This window comes from Miniopterus schreibersii (assembly GCF_964146895.1).
Source record: "Miniopterus schreibersii genome assembly, chromosome: 10".
In the NCBI taxonomy this organism is placed as follows: Eukaryota; Metazoa; Chordata; class Mammalia; order Chiroptera; family Miniopteridae; genus Miniopterus; species Miniopterus schreibersii.
The window spans coordinates 15,778,110-15,795,718 of NC_138110.1; the positions used below are offsets into that span (position 1 = coordinate 15,778,110).

Below are 17,609 nucleotides of genomic sequence, written 5' to 3' on the forward strand. Positions count from 1 at the left end.
CCAGTCAGGGGCGTGCAGGAGGCAGCTGATCAATGACTCTCTCATAGCTGATGTTTCTGTCTCTCTCTCTCCCACTCCCTCCTGTCTCCGAAATCAATAAAGATACATTTTTTTTTAAAAAAAGGCACAATAGGCATTTCACATACTCACTTCCAATTCTTTTGAAAGATCCCAGAGACATATCTGCCCGTCATGGCACCCGGTTACGACTGTGGCCCCATCATCTGTTAAAAGTACCGCAGAGATGCAATGTGTCGGTGCTTTGCGACCCCAAAGGATGATGGGTAGAACAAGGCTGTTTCCTGCCATTGTGTTTTCAGACCTGGAAATGGTAACAGAATAATGACGAACATTACAATATTTCCTTCTAAAACATTACAGCCTGTCCGGGCGTGGCTCAGGGGTTGAGCATCGGCCTAGGATCCAGGCGATCAGGGTTCGATTCCCGGTCAGGGCACATGCCTGGGTTGCGGACTCCATCCCCAGTCGGGGGCGTGCAGGAGGCAGCCGATCAATGACTCTCTCATCATTGATGTTTCACCTCTCTCTCTCCCTCTCCTTCCTCTCTCTGAAATCAATAAAGATATATTTTTTAAAAAACAAAAAACACATTATACATTTTTATTATTGAGGCCAACTTGAACTTCCTAAGCCTAAAAATTTTTCTAAGCATATATAATAATAGATGCATATACAAAAATATATAAAATCTAATTTTTGTATATATAAAATCTAATTTAAACCTCAATTAATCCTCACAACAAATCATGCAGTAACCACTACTGTCACTCCTCTTGCACAAGTAAAGACAGTGAGTCATAAAGAGTCACAGAGAGAAAGTAAAGTAATGGAAGTCAGATCAGAACCTAGGAAGATGATCTTGCAGACCACATTCTTACTCTGGTATGCTGCCAACCATAAGTGAGGTCTCCGAATCTTTTTAAGTCTCTGAGCCAGTATTAAACATCAATGCCAAAGAAAAACCCAGTGTTCTTTCACAGTTCTAAAGATTAAAAAGAGTATGTTCAGTGAGAAACTCATTCAAACTCCTTGCTGCATAATAAAAATTTAGTTCTAGTAAAAAGTTTTAAATTTGAGATGAATAACTAACCAGTATAGACTGGAGTACTCCTCTCATAGGAAAGCACCAATATAAGAAATTATTCCTTCATGTGACAAAACTGAGATCTAGTTGGTGAAACAACTAGATTTAAGTGTTATTAACTGTGTGGTTAAAGACCTAAACACTAATTCAGCGTAGTTAGAAAGAAATGAAGACTGGAACCATCAAAGAGACCTCCATAGAAAAAAGAAGGCCGCCAGGTCTCATGAGACACTATGGGGTCACCTAGAGGCCTGAGGTCAGTCAAAAGAAATGTCACTCTAGCAATTTCTTTCTGCCTAAGATTTTTAAGTGACAACAAAAATATGTGTATGTGTATAACTACAGACTCTTTAGAACGCTGAGACTGTCCTAAGAAATTTTCAGTAATACTCAAAGGAATTGCTACCTTCTATTAAAGAAACTAACTTGATAGCCATGCTCTTAATGCTAGTGCTTTTCGCAAAAGTCTCTTCTTTAGACTACTACCTACACTCCTTATACGAAAACTAAAATCTTTTTTAAAAAAGAATAGTCACTAGTAAATTAGGCCAGTAAAAAATTATGATTGACGTTGGAATGTTTTCTAAAAACAATCTATATCACATCTTTTATTTTTTGTTAGAATACATGGCTTTCATCAGTATTTTCCCCCCAAACTTCTTCTTTTTGCTATAAGTATAACGTATGCATTTAAAGAAAAAAAATTTGCCTAGCCTGCATGGCTCAGTGGTTGCGCGTTGACCTATGAAGCAGGAGGTCAAGGTTCCATTACCGCGGATTGCGGGTTCCGTCCCCAGTAGGGCGCATGAAAGAGGCAGCTGATCAATGACTCCCTCATCACTGATGTTTCTATCTCTCTCTCCCTCTCTCTGAAATCAATTTATAAAAAAGATACTTAAAGAAAAAAATTCCAAGTTTATTTTCTATTAACAGAACCCTTTATGTACCATGTTCACCATTTCATAAACTACCATGACACTCACCATTATTCCCATATCCCTATTTGATACCAGAAAATGAAACAAAGCACTGAACTAATTTTAATAAACTTGGTACAGCATGTTCCTGGCTGAATAACACATCTAACAATGATTTTCTCAAAGTGAGAATCTGGAAGGAGTTCATTTTTCCATGGTGACAACACTCAGTTTTAAACTACAGCACCCAAAGAAGATTTCTCTCAATTAAATAAGCTCACAGCATGGAGCACAGTACAGTGAGATCTGGAAAGAACACAATTCCTCTAGCTATTTGAGGACTCATATTCAGTGCATACTGTCTGGCTTAAAGAGAGTGCAAATATGCAGATCCAGGACTGAGGCATGTGTGTGCTACAGAGAGTTGTGCCTGCTCTGATGCAACAGGCAAGGGCATTCTGGCATTCAAGTGACAAGGCAACTCAAGAAACCCTGGGAGAAGAGTGTATTGCACAGTCCTTAAAACAAGTGAAAATGCCCATCCATTACATGGTAAAGGTATGGCTTATGTCACTAGGAAACACATCGATCTCTAACTCAGCTTCTCCAGAGGCTAAATTAATTACAAGGGTTTAGGAAAAAACAAATCCCTACATCCTCACAAAAAATCAAGAACTGACAGTCAACCAGAATCTCAGAGTTCTCACTAAAGGCAATTAAGGATCTTCATAAGGGACTGGATTAGTTCCTAAAGCTGCTGTGACCACAAACTGAGTGGCTTAAACACACAATTTACTGTCTCACAGTTCTTGAGGCTAGAATGGAAAGATCTGTTCCAGGCCTCTCACCTTGACCTGCAGAAGGCCACCCGCATGCTCACCTCGTGTTCTCCCTGTGTGCATGTCTGTCTCCAAATTCCCAGTTTTTTTTATAAGGACATCAATTATATTGGATTAGGAGCCAACTGATGACCTCATTTTAACTTGATTATAAAAACCTAAACAAGGTTGCATTCTGAGGTACTGGAGGTTAGGACTTCAACATATGGATTTTAGGGGAAAACAATTCAACAGGAATACATCCTTTTAAAAGAACATAACCTAAAATTACTTAATTATCTAAAAAGCAATTCCTCTTAGGAAGTAATGATAAAGAACGTCACTATACCTTCTAGGGGATCATAGTTAACTCTTATCTGAGGATTAAGGTAAGAAGTTCTGCCCAACCAAGGCAAGGAGTTACCACTTTATGTTGTGTGTGTGTGGAGAAGGGGAAGGGGACCAGAATGCAAATTTCACTGCTGTATTTCCAAAGAAATTAGACTGTAAAGACTAACCTGTCCTGACCCCAAGATACATATATATATCCTGTCAAAGGTGCTTAAATAATGCACAATGCTATTTCCTGTCTGGTATACTCTACAAAAGCTCTACAAAGAAAGTGTCTGTTAGGTGAGACATTTAAAAGATAACCCTAAAGGACACCTGAAATGAAGCTGCAGCGGGAATCACAATCAGTAGCTGATGTGGATATGTCTTACCGCTTGGGATTAGGGTCATTCCAGTGAAATACAGAAGAAACAGAAACAACTTCTAAATAAATGATAATCCATCAAAAGGGCTTGGTGAGCAACTGGAGGACGTTTTGAAAGACACAAGAGAATAAGGCGTCAGCTCTTGGCTAGAGAAGGGGAGCAGAGAGTCTCATTTACAGGACTCACATGGAGAAGCGCATTTGTGCTCCTAGGCCTCAGAATACACTTGATATTAAAACCTCCTAGATAACAGGGTATTAAATCAGAGTTGGGGGCAGACTGTAGGGAGGCGGGTTTTGGGGAACGTTCAAAACTTGAGGGCAGAGAAAACTGCTGAGGACATTTGGGCACTGGCTCTGCCATCTCTCCCCAGACACAGATGCATCCTTGCTAAGATGCTGCATTAGTTCAAAATATAAGAGAACTCAGCCTTCATAAAGTCTCTTCTAACTCTAGCTACACTTTTTGTTAACGGGGAAAATAAACTTCCCACTTGCTTCAGGCCATGGTTTTTGAGTTTTGTTACATATAAATGTATAATACTCCTAACTGCATGTTCAAATATGCTACACACCCAAAGTTTGTAAGAAAAATATCAGTGGCATAAACGAGGTGGTAAAAATAACAAGAAATTACAGTAAAGAAAAAAATTTAAGGCCCCTATGAGTAAGAGGGGGAGCTTTGTTGAAGGTGGGGAGAGGACAGGGAAACAAATACAACCATCCTCCGGTCCCCAGGCCCCTTCTCACACTGGCAGAAGGTAATTAAAATGTATCATTAGTCAGCCAACATATGAAAGATGAATTTGACTTAGATGGTTTAGGAGAGTCACTGTATAATGTGTATATATTTAAACTTTATACAAGTCCAGTATATAAAAGCTAGTCCTGCCTAGCTTATAAGAGAATTCAAGAAATTTACACCCCAAAGGAACACAGTGATATTTCCTTCCAGCATGGAAATATGCTAGTTCTTATTTTCAAGATTCCTTTGATATGCTAGGTCCTCTTCATTTCTATACAAATTTTCAAATCAGCTTGTAAATTTCTGCAGAAAAGCCTGCTGCGATTATGACTGCAGCTGCATCAAATTCACGTATCAGTTTGGAGAGCACTGATTCCTCAAGTTTTGGTGAACTATCACTGGTGCAAAACTGCATTCTAAACCCACGGATACTTCTTAGAGGGATTTAAGGCCAAAGTAGCATGCCTGGCTTTTTAACTTCAGTCAACAACAATGAAAATAATAATTGAAGGAACACTGAACTCACAATTAGAACTGTACTCAAGTCCTGGCCCTTGTATGCGACCTTAAAAAACTTACCCGTCTGGGTCTCAGCTTCCCCACCTGTAAAAGATGCACAAAAACACCCTCCTTCCAGAAAGCTGTCAAAAAGGTTAAAAGAAAGCAAATATGTAAGGCAACTAGTAAAATACCTAGCACATGGCAGATGCTCAGTAAATATTAACCCTAAACACCCCACAAACCCTGGCCCTTCTTCACACTCTGCTTCCACATCTACCGGCTTCTTCCAGCGCCGCCACTTAATATTTAATAAAGTTGAACTTCTCAGCAGGTTAATATCTTTCATTGACTTTCTGCCACAATATACAAGTGCCACTGTGTATGTCTGTCAAACACAATTCTATTCTCTGCAAACATGACAATTCAGTTCTGCATCACTTTATCAAAAATAACACTACAAACTCCCTTTCCAGTACTTAAGGTAGTTTTCAAGTTAAATCCTGACCTCATAACAATAGTCAGTATACATTCTGGAGCAGATTTCCCAAGTCTCCGTTTTGTGCCTGCATCGTGGTATTACAACAGTAGATAAAACAAAAGCAATTCAACCATCCAGTAGTGCTTACATACATGCAAACAGCATTCACAGAGTGTGGTACAGGAGAAACCCTGAGACCACGAGTCATAGGTAAAGACATAAAAGATGAACTTCCTAATCTGGCTTCCTTGGTCCAGGAAGGGTCCTGGAAGAAATGATGAGTGGGAATGAGCAGGGATTAGCCAAGGAAGAGGCACATGGAGCTACAGTTCTAGGCCCCAGTTCTTCCTGGTCAGTAACACTACTAGGGTGGGCATTCCCAGCAAAAAGGAAGAATATCGAGGCCAGAACCAACAGGTCAACATGCAACAACTGTAAAGGACCTGGCAGGACAGACATCTTAAGGAATTTGGAGTTCACCCTGACAGCAACGTGAAACAGACCAAGTGATTTAAACCTGACTCTTACTACCCAAACAGAGGGCCCGGCTGGTGTGGCTCAGCGGTTGAGCATCAACCTAGGATCCAGGAGATCGCGGTTCAATTCTGGGTCAGGGCACATGCCCGTGTTGCAGGATGATCCCCAGAAGGGGATGTGCAGGAGGCAGCCGGTCAATGACTCCTTCTCATCATTGATGTTTCTCTCTCTCTCTCTCCCTCTCCCTTCCTCTCTCTGAAATCAATAAAAACATATTTTAAAAAAAGAAAAGAAACGTGGGAGGAACCAAGCACGAGGGGTAGAAGGAAAGTGAGAACGTGAATGAGGTAGAAGAGGGACAGAGGCATAATCTGGTCTCAGACAAATTACAGCTCAGAAAATATTTTCACAAAATGGCACCAGAGAATTCAACAAAAGGTGTTCCATATGAATGGCAAGAAATCACTCATCCTTCACCTGTATCAGTAAGCCGAGTCACTGCGAAAGTTGGTGGAATATGGGCCTACCTCCTGCTGTTTTGCTTTTGCTTCTAACCTTTAAGAGGTTGCAAAAGAAAGTCTTTTGTAATTGACAAAAAAAGTAATCTAGTAATGTAGGGAAGTATAGCTCATTATCATGTTACAGATTTTTATTCTGGTGGATATTTAGATTCATTAGCGACTCTCTCAAGATCACACTGTAAACTGATCTCAGAGCTCATAGGCATAAGCAGACCTCTTGATTCTTAATGAATAAGTACTGGTCACTATTCTACATTGTCTTCATTTGTCACACAATTCTATTTACCAGAAAACTTCATTCTCCAGTCAATCTGGTTAATCAAGATTTCACTAAAACACATTACTCAAAGGAAAGTAGGAGTGTAGTATTTATGGGCAAAATGACATGCCGCCGCCTGGCTCAGTGGCACTTGGGGAAAGGTAGAGGGGAATGGGGGTAAGAGGTACTAGAAGTGATGAAGAAGAAACAGGATCGTAAGTGTGATGAACAGTATGTGTCCACATGCTCCTTAGGAATACAGGACTTATCACCCCAGCTGCTGAGAACTCTGGGTCATCAGCCCCATGAAGGATTGCCCCAGCCAAAGGGAGACATCTTGTACAAGCTCTTGCAGCCTTCCAGTGGGACGGTCCACATCCAATGACTGATCAATTTGGGGGACATAAAAGCTAGGCCCCCTCCTATCAATTCAGGATAGCTCCAGAAGGGTCATTCATTCCATCTTCAGAACTGCCCCCAGAGCCCACTGAAGCTACACTGAGACATCACAGCTCATCTTTTCTTTCAAGCCAAACCTGCCTCCTTTCCTTTCTTTCCCTGGGTGTAGTAAGAGCACCCCCCAAAAAAACCTGAGTGGTAATCCCCACCTCAGAGTCTGCTCTCTGGAGAACCCAAACTCATTTTAAGCGTTGAAGCTCTTTTTAGTACAAGAGTATTCATTACATTATTCTATTTCTATATGTTTGAAAATTTCTCTAAATGTTAAAAGGTACATGAAAAGAACTTCTATGCCCATCAATCAGGGATTAGTAAAATGAATTATGACAGAGCCTTACAATGGAACACTGCATATAAAATATGAAATAATCCCCAAAATACATAGTGGGAGAGAAAGGTGTGTAAAATACCCTCCCATTTTGGGTTTTAAAAGGGGGGTACATATGTATCTACACACATCTATACACATACAACATTTGGAATAATTCTGTAATGATACCAATTTTTTTTAAAAAAACAGTAATAATGACTACCTCTGAAAAGGGAGAGTAAGAGAGGTATGAGACTGGACTGAGTGGGAATCCTAATTCTCAGGATAAATCCTTTGGTTTTAAGGTGTCCCCCCCCCCACACACACTTTGGGTATTTCATTGTATTCAAAAAGATAGTTCAATAAATAAAGGAATAAGTACAATGGCCCCGATTCACCAGGTTCTTTTGTTTTAAAGATGCACATACGGACACAACATGAAGTTTTAAAAAACATATAGCTTCAACAAGAATCTATCCTTAACGCCTATACGTAGACATTTTTCTGAATCCTCTGAAAACAACCTACATATATGATGACAATTCACCCCAACTACTTTAAAATACAGAGCTTAAAAATAAGAACATTCTCCTTCATGAACATAAGAGCATTATCACCATCACCATCATCAATAGCGTAATTCTCGAATAGCATCTACAATCCAGGTCAGGTTCACATTACTGATTGTCAAAAAAGAGAAGAGTCTGTGATAACTTTTTAAACCAGCAAATGAAATACTCAAGTTTTACAAACTGCATTTAATTATGTCTTCAGTTGTTAGATTTATAAGAGTCCCGCCTCATTTTTCTTCACATTAACTTTAAAAAAACAAAACAGATTGGTCTACATTTTAGATTTGTTTTAATTTTTTATGATACCATTAACCTTGTTCCTCTATCGTTTTTCCTACAAACTGGGAGTTGGATCTAAAGGCATCATTAGGTTCGAGGGAGACATTCTGGCAAGAATGCTTCATAGTGATGACACACAAATCGCAGGGCACCAGCACAGCAGGCGTGCTAACGCCCCGCGGTCCTGCACCACCTGATGAAGGCAGGGGCTGCCAGCTCTTCCACCATAACGACTTTTTCCCCTTTAAAACTATCAGTAACCTATGGAGTGACACTCTGATAAGCCCATCCTGTTCTGCACTATCCCATGGTACTGGTATCCCATGTGATTTCTAAAAGCTATAAAACAGTTAAGATTACATATGAAAAATCTAGCATCAGGTGGATGTTAATTTCTCTCTATTGCTTTTCTAATTCTCAAATGCAAAAGCAAGATGTATTTCTATCCCAGAACACAGGCATTTTTACAGGAGAGTCAATGTCATCTTGGGCTGTGTATTTCCTGTGCCCCAGGCAGGACTCCTGAGAATCGTAGACAAAAACAAACTCAAATCCTCTCTCCTGAGAACGGTCACACATGAAGAAGAGCGGGCCTACACTGCCCATCTACCAACAGGGAATATGAGAAGCAGGGACTACACACTACATGGCTAAATATACTTGCCACAGATGCAATGAAAGAAGAAAGAAAAGTTGTTAAAGGCTTATTCAGATTCTCAGAGAACATTCCAACATCATTTGTCAAACTAGTGTGTTTAAGTCAAATTCATAGGATGATGTAAAGGAAGTGACTGTTAAGATTACAAATTTTCACCCGGCTGGCATGGCTCAGTGGTTGAGCATCAACCCATGAACCAAGAGGTCACCAACTCGATTCCCAGTCAGGGCACATGCCAGGGTTGTGGGCTCGATTCCCAGCAGAGAGCATGCAGGAGGCAGCTGATTGATGTTTCTATCTCTTTCCCCCTCTCTCTTCCTCTCTCTCTAAAATCAATAAAAGCATATTTTAAAACAAAGATAACAAATTTGTTTGTGCTTTTGCTACCATTTTATTGAAGACTTGGAAAAAACTGACTCAGATAATGAAAACTGTTATAATGCAATGAGATAGATAGGTCATAAAATGTCCTGAAGAAATTACTGAGCTGCTTCCTCAGAACAAAGGCTTTCTGGAGTTAAAGAGTTGTGGGGTGAAGTGGATGTGGGGTGGAGGGGATTAATGAGGGAAAAAGGGGACATCTGTAATACTTTCAACAATAAAGATAAAAAAATTTAAAAATAAAAGCATGTAACATGAAAGAAAAAAGAATTGTGGGGGACACAACCTTCTGAACACAAAACTTGTCATTAAATTGACAAGATTATACTTTCTTATTTAGGTGGCAAGAAATCTGTTCCCAATGAACTTGGCATTTTAGGACTGCTTTGTAAAAGGAAGTTCCAGTATTCAGTTTCAAAAGGACATGTGGAACGAGCAGATGGCAACAGAAGACTACACTTATTTCTTATTGCTAAGCCAGCCCTGAGCACATGAAAGTCAGGTTTTGAAGCACTGGAGAGCTATGTGGTCAAAAATAAATCAGAGTTTTTAAAATGATTCATAGATTTTAAGGCATAATGAATCATGTTTAAAATTTCTGCAGCTGCCATTAGGGTGTCTGAACTCTTCTTATGCTCCAACCATCATCAACCTGCCTCCATTTCAAGAGTTACTGCTTAAGCTAAAAGTAAACGAAGCCCACTAGCCCCTACATTTTTAAAAAAATATATCTTTATTGATTTCAAGAGAGGAAAGGAGAGGGAGAGAGAGAGACAGAAACACCCATGATGAGAGAGTCATTGATGGGCTGCCTCCTGCACGCCCCCAACTAGGGATCGAGCCCGCAACCCGGGCATGTGCCCCGACCGGGAATCGAACCCTGATTACCTGGATCCTAGGTCGACGCTCAACCTCTGAGCCACGCCCGGCCGGGCTAGCCCCTACATTTTAGGGAGAACAGATCCCATTTGGTAGAACCAGCTTCAGCTTTATCCCCGACCCACCTCTATTCTCAGCTGCCTTTCCAACCATTCCCACCTCTTCCCTTCCCATCGCCATCAAAATTCTAACTTGAGCAGTGAAGTTTCTCATTGTCCATAAGTGACACTGCCCAGAAGCAGAAACAAACACGCTTTCCCGTACTGGACGTCGAATCCGTCACAGTGTCCGGGGACCAGTAGGTGTGCTGGCTAAGTGTGAAGCTCCGACGATCACACTGCCTCAGGAAGGCCCCGGCGTCCCCATCACCAGCTGTAAGCCTTGAGGAAACAACCTCCTTCCAAGTCACATGTGCAGCAGTCCCCCCTCCTCCCACACAGATGAGAGGAAAACGTTCTGCCGGCTCAGAACTGCTGTTGACAAGGTCCCCAATCACACGCCACTAGGAAGCCCAATGTCAGACCCTACTCCACATCTCCCGGGACCCAGCAGCAGCGCCTGGCACAGTTCATACCTCGTCTTCCTCGAAACGCTTCTTCACTTGGCCTCCACGTCTTCACGGCTTCCTGCTACTCCTCTGGCTTTAATCTCCATTTTCCCTTTTTTTTTTAACCTTTAAATGTTGCCTTCTCTTCTCTGGCAACCATCCCTCCCTCCCTCTCTCCCTCAACGATCTCTCCAATTCTCAGAGCTTTACATATCATCTACAGGTATCAACATCTATTTCAACAAAGCCCCAAATTGTGGCTTGGGGCTCTCTTCTGAACTCCAGTCTCACGCACCCGATTTCCTATTTAACATCTACACCTGGATAGCTAATGAACTTCTCAAATTTGACGGGTTCAAAAATGAGTCCCTGGTCGTCTGCCCCAAACTGGCTCCTCCCCACAATCTTCTCCACCTCAGCTAATGGCAACTCCATCTGTAAGTGCCAGAGGCCAAAATCCTAGAATCACCCTTGACACTTCTCCCACACACACATTCCACATCCCAGTCCCTCGGGAAACTCTACTGCCGATACCCTCAAAGCATATCCAGACCCAGTGGCTCCCTGACATCTCCACCACAACCAGCCCATTCCAGGTCGCCAGCATCTCCCACTAGGCACAGCACGACGGCCTCCTAGCTGGTCTCCATTCCCAGCCTTGTTCCCTTACAGTCTCTACATAACATGAAGAGTGATGCTATTAAAATAAAGTCACTCCACGTCACACATCCACTCAGAATCTCCCTGTGGCTTCCGGCCCCACTCCGAGTAGAAGAAAAACCACACAACTGCTTCACTCATGAAGGAGGCTGACCTCTCCCTCGCGTACTCTTCCCCATCCACTCCGATTCTTGGTTTTCTTCGAAGGCACCAGGCAGGGTCCCATTCTAGAACAGTGCTTCCCAGACTTCCTCCGTGCACACTGCCTTACCTCCTGCAGGGTCTGCTAGAATGTCATCTCAGCGAGGCTTTTCCCGACCATGATAAATTGCAAAACCCACCATTCCAACAGTACTTTATTATATTTCTACAGAATACTTATGATCATCTAACATACCAAATTTTCTAATTTCTTGCTTGTCTCTGCCACTACGATGACATAGCTCCATGAAGGTGATGATTTAGTTTGTTTTGTTCTATTCTGTATTCCCAGGGCCTAGGACTCCTGCCACATATGAGGCACCCAAATATTTGTTGAATAAATGAACAAAGTAATGAATGAAATATATTTGCCTTGGTTTAAAAAAAAAGTTGTACCCATCAGCAAAATACATCTTGATTTTACATGCTTTGTTTTCCACAGAAGAGTTGCTTATCAATTTTTCTATAATAATGTTAACAATTAATGTCTCCTTAATCAAATGTATTAACATACTGATTGTTTTTCCCCAGCTGAAGGTTTTGCTGATATTCTAGCCTCTTTTATTCTATCTGTGATACAAACACTGCAAGACAGACCTTAGGACTGATGAAGCACATTAGCTGACATGGTTTATTTTAACTACTCACTACTAGCTCCACTCACTAAGGCCTGATAATGAATCCCAAAACTTTTTAAAACTAAGTAAAGTGATATTTTATTAGTGAAAAGGCAGTCAAATAAATAACCTGAATGTGAGGACAGGAGGTAACTGGCACACTCCACCAATCTGTTACCACTGACATATACGAGCTACCAGCATACAGAGCAATATACATGTGCTAAACACTAGTAAAATATCGTCAATGACCTTGAAAGTTATAAATTACACTTGCTAAGCTGAATGGGAGACAGTGGTTAAAAAATCATGAATTTCCAGTAATTTACTATTCTAAAAGAGCCTACAAAATATAAGCTTTATCACTTCTAAAATTTTCTCCATCCTGAACGGACCAGTGCCCTACGTTTTATTGTTCCACCATTTTATTGTTCCACTATCCCAAGCAAACATCAGTCAAAAAAATCTACATTTTCATTAAATATCACCAAAACATAATGGAAAAGATGTCTAATGTTAGTTAAAATATTTAATATTTTTTTAGTATAGTATGTTCTTTAATAGAAAAGAAATTAAAATTCCCCTTGGACAAGGACTTTCTGAATGCAGTAATGATGCAGGTCTTCTCCCAACAAAATCTTTGTGCAAAGTTGCTTTAAGTATCAGATACAGATCAAGACAAACGAACCACATGCAAGGAGTTCAATTTTTAAGTGAACATCACTGTTGCAGTATCTGTAAGTAGGAACACAAGGTATCTGCTTATTGATGACAGGATTTCACGAAGTGATACATAAACTCTCAGTCGGTTCTGCGGATGATCAATGGCACGCATACACAGGGGCAGGCAGAGGTAGGCTTACAGTTGTGAGTATGTCAAACACAGAGTTTATTCGTGTATTATTATTTATTTATTGTTGTATTACAACTGTAAACCTACCCTTGGCCACCCCTGTATGTAAGATTGCTAACTCTTTATAAAGTGCAACAACGAGATGGGCAAAACGGGAACAGAACTTACAGGCCTCACTAACCCCGTACTCTAACCGTGAAGTTTATCTGTCCCAACAAATAAAACATGTGTCACAGAGAAATGTAACAGATAAACCCACGGATAAAGTCACTACCTAGTTCCAGGCCTAACTCTACAAGCACTAAAATAATTTCAAAACTTCCACTATGAACTTTGAGCTTTTGCATGAGGACAGACCATCAGGGACCAAGGGCAGGAGCTCCTCTCTGTAAGTCAGCTCCCCTCTGGCTGGGAGAGCGCATTTTCCTTTCCACCAAAGACTGAAGGCTGTTTCCCAGACTGCCCTGAGATACAAAAAAAAAGTGTTTCAGAACCGTAGAACAGGCTGGAGCAAAGCAACACAGAGCGGAGCAGGGTGGAGCGACCGGACTGGAGCCAGCAGAGCTGCCTTGCCCCAGGGCTGCCTCACAGCCCCGCTGCTTCACAATCGAGCTGGAACACTGCTGAACTGTTCCACAAGCCTGCTGCTCTCACAGCTGAGCTGTCTGCACTGAATAAAACAGTTTCCTTCACCACACCCCAAATTGGGGATTCCTGTTGGTGTTGAATTGGCACCAATTACCATCGACTGACATCCTTAGGTGATTTCATCATTGTGTGAACATCATAGAGTGCAAACACAGGTGGTATAGCCTACTGCACACCGAGGCTACATGGTATAGCTTATTGCTCCATAGGGGAGAAAAGTAATTTCCCTCTATCCTTCAGGGTTCTTGGCTAAGACATCCCTGTACTAAAAGACAGATTAGCAGGAGAAAAACAAACAAAAGTTTAATAACATGTGTACCTCCTGCATACATGAAAGAGACTCATGAACTCTGAGTAACTCCCAAAATCTTCAGCAAAAAAGATGTTGAGCCCGGCCAGGCGTAGCTTAGCAGTTGAGCATCGACCTAGGATCCAGGAGATCAAGGTTTGATTCCTGGTCAGGGCACATGCCTGGGTTGCAGGCTCGATCCCCAATTAGGGGTGTGCAGGAAGCAGCCGATCAATGACTCTCTCATCATGGATGTTTCTCTCTCTCTCTCTCTCCCTCTCCTTCCTCTCTGAAATCAATAAAGATATATTTTTTAAAAAAATGTTGAGGGTGGGGGGCCAATTATGAGAAGCCACAAGGAAAACAACAATAAACAGGGGTAAGGTTGTTCTGCAGGTTTAGCAACACTGTCTTCTGCAATGATAAGAGTTTCTACAGAAAAGGTCATGCCCAGCTTTCAGTGAGGGAAAAACACATACAAGTATAACCATCAAAGGGTAACTTCTCCTTGGATTTCAGAACTTCTCCCCTATCAGCTGTTTCTTAAAACTAACCAGCCTAAAATAATCCTTATGGCAAAGAGACATATTTGGCGGTGACAAATTCTGTTCCCCTATATCTCCTAGGCTACAAACCTATACAACACGTCACTGTGCTGAATACTGTAGGCAACTGTAACACGGCGGTAAGTATTGATGCAATGCCCTGCACTACGGCATTATGACGGCTATGGCATCATTAGGCAACAGGAATTTTTCAGCTGCATTATAATCTTACAAGACCATCATTATACACATAGTCCACTGACTGAAACATTGTTTCACAGTGCATGACTGTAAAAAGACAGAATCTGGATGTGTTAAAGACCCATAAATTTAAAAGAAAACTATGAAGTTAGTACATAAAATAGGAGAGTAACTTTGAAACATAGAGATGGGGAAAAACTTCTTAAACAAAACCCCCAAAACTAAAATCCTAAGTCAAAAAAATTGTTTAAATTTGATTATATCACAATTATAGATTATAAACAAATGACAGAATAGGAGCAGATGCACTTGTAATATTTAAAGGCACCCCTGCAGATCAACAAGGAAAGGACTATAACCTCCAGTTGAAAACGGGGAAAGGGGTGAACAGGCAATTCTATACAAGGGAGAAGCCCGAAAGATAAAATGCACATGAAGAAAGGCTCAGTCTCCTTAGGCACGGTGAAATGTAATTTAAAATGAGTTTTTACTGTGTTATCTATTAGTCCGGTGGGGATATAAGGACATAGAAACTCTCATGAACTGCTTACAGGAGTACAGGCCCTTGCAGCTTGTTGGAACAGCCCCTGGCAGTCTTTACATAAAATATGTGCGTAAATAACCTATGATCCAGAAATCACACTCCTGGATATAAATCTCAAAGAAAACATCATAGAGGTCTACAGGTATGTTTATCATTGTATTGTCGATAGTGGTAGGAAAATTAAAGTAAATGTGGGCATCCACAAATGGGAGAGCAGACATAAAATATAGTAGATATATATTGTGAAATACTGTGTAGTAGTTAGAAGCAATAGACAGAGACACAAACAGATCTTTAAAACACAATAGGGAGAAAAAAATTAATGAGATATAGAGAATGATATCTTCTCTATAAATTGAAAATGTGGGCGCCCAAAACAACATACATTAATGACACATACAAACAGAAGGATACACAGCACACATATTAGAACGGTTGCTTATGGGTTTGGTAGCCAAGGGAATGGAGTGAGAACTGGAAATAAAAGACAATGAATAAAAAAAATTAAATTAAAAAAGAGACAAACAAACAGGAGACACTCCTTGAACAGCCCAGTGATGATCACTGAATTGAGAAAGATTAACTGAATCCTCTCTCTGCACCTGAAGTCCAAAACAAACTTCAAGGAATCACACCAAACATAGAGCAAACCACTAAAGCTAAGTATCATCTTACCCTTATCATGCCAAAGGCACAAGACCAGCTCACTATCAAAGTGTTCAGTGTTAATACTGTTACATAGATAAATCCCCCCTCTTCCTTTAGTTCAAAACAGAACTTATATCCAAGATAAAAATAAAATTGTAAAATTGACACAAGGCTCACTACCTCAAATTTTAAGTTCCCACAGTGATACCCAAATACGGCAAAGCCCAGTTCCTTTGATTTACCTAATTATCAAGATCTTTTAAAATGTAGCTACAGGTGGCAATAAGAAACAATAAAGTGTATTCTCTAGTTTTGCCGTTAAGTAGGGCTCTGGGGCATTTAAAAAATGAAGATAGACATTGAAACAAATGAATTTCTCCACCATAACCTATAATTGAAGTTAACAAGGCATTTTCTACTTACACTGTTCCATTTTTCCAATCTGAAAGAACCACGACCTGTTATTTGGGATGAAATCAAGGCAGTTTTTGATTCTTCCTACTAATTTCAACACATCACTTTCACTTTTAAACTCCCCTCCATCCTGTCACAAGTTCCTTATAAAGCAAGAACATTTGTGTGCGTGTGACAAAATTTCAAAAAACTCAGTCAATTCTTCATACAGCTGGTGATTTTTGTCATCTTCACCACGAAGACCTAAGCAATTAACACCTGAAGGAGTCACAGCTTGTCTTTCTTGGCTCCCAGCAAATGCTACTGTGCAAGCCAGCTGCAGCTCATGCACAGCATCGACAGCAACAACGCAACTGTAGCTACCGCTGTTGCAAACTCTGAGAGCCAGCAGAGACTGCCTAGCCCTCGAGACACTGGCACAGCAGGTGAATCAAAACTTGAAAACGCAATTTTGGAATCAAAGGCAGGGTAATGCCGACTGCAAACTCGTCGCTTCGGAGCGCTGCCTCCCGTTTGCGAGAGGGCGCCGCAGGCATCCATCCTCTCCCACCGAGTCCTAGCGCATCTCAAGATGCAACTCAAGCAGGCGTCTCAACACCGCAGGCAAGGACACGCTCAAGAGGAATGCCGGCGGGTAAGGGGGGACCCTATGGATCCCCCAAATAAGCACATGGCCGGAAAACACTGTCCGTGACCAGCCCACCCATCATCACTAAGCGCCTCGCCCCGTTTAGACTGCCACTGAGAGCAGAGCGATCCCATCTCACCACCAAAGCCAGTGTCGCCAGAAACGATGTCACTTACCAGGCCAGGGCGCCCCAAAGACCCGCTGGCAAGACCCCGACTTCGCTATGGGCCTGAACCTCAGGTGCAGCCCAGCAGGGAGCTTCCCGCAGCAGAGCTCCGACAGCCGGCGCCGCCCCCGGAGGGAGCGGGCTGTGACCCCTGACCCCCGGGCCCCTTGACCTCCACGTCGTGGGCACATCCCGCTCCGGCGATCCCCCTGGGGAGGCTCGAAAGCCCGCTCCCTACCTGTCACAGCTTCATCTCCAGCCCTGATGCAGCCTGTCGGATCACCCGTAGACGCCCCGGCAAAGGAGCACAAGGCAAGGACGCATCTAAGCGGACTGCGGGTGGGAAAAAGCTCTGGGGCCGCCACCCCCCGCGCAGCTGCCGTCCCCCCGACCTGGGCTGCGGGGAGCCGCGTCTGCCAACCACGGCCGCGGGCGCTGCGGTAAATCAGCTGACGCCGGCCGCCACTGCCGTGACTTCGCAGCAACTGTCGCAAAAAAACGAGAGGGAGGGAAATGCTCAACGTTTCCATACACGCCGGGCCTAAGCTGGAACCATGGAGACGGAACGGAAGTG

At 42.0% G+C, this 17,609-nt stretch overlaps 1 protein-coding gene across 3 annotated transcripts in view; it reads right to left on the reverse strand.

Annotated features, from left to right (window-relative positions):
- The window catches only part of WDR7 (WD repeat domain 7), a 271,518-nt gene extending 253,940 nt beyond the window's left edge, over window positions 1-17,578 (reverse strand). For 2 of the 3 annotated variants that reach the window (XM_081150203.1, XM_081150201.1), the window contains exons 1-2: window positions 17,274-17,578; window positions 151-322 (exon numbers count right to left, since the gene is read on the reverse strand). In XM_081150203.1, coding sequence (XP_081006329.1) covers window positions 151-309 — 159 coding nt within the window. In that variant the 5' untranslated portion in view covers window positions 310-322; window positions 17,274-17,578. Of the gene's footprint in view, window positions 1-150; window positions 323-17,045; window positions 17,195-17,273 lie in introns of those variants that run through there. The other variant, XM_081150202.1, reaches the window with a different exon arrangement.
- Window positions 17,579-17,609: the final 31 nt, after the last annotated feature.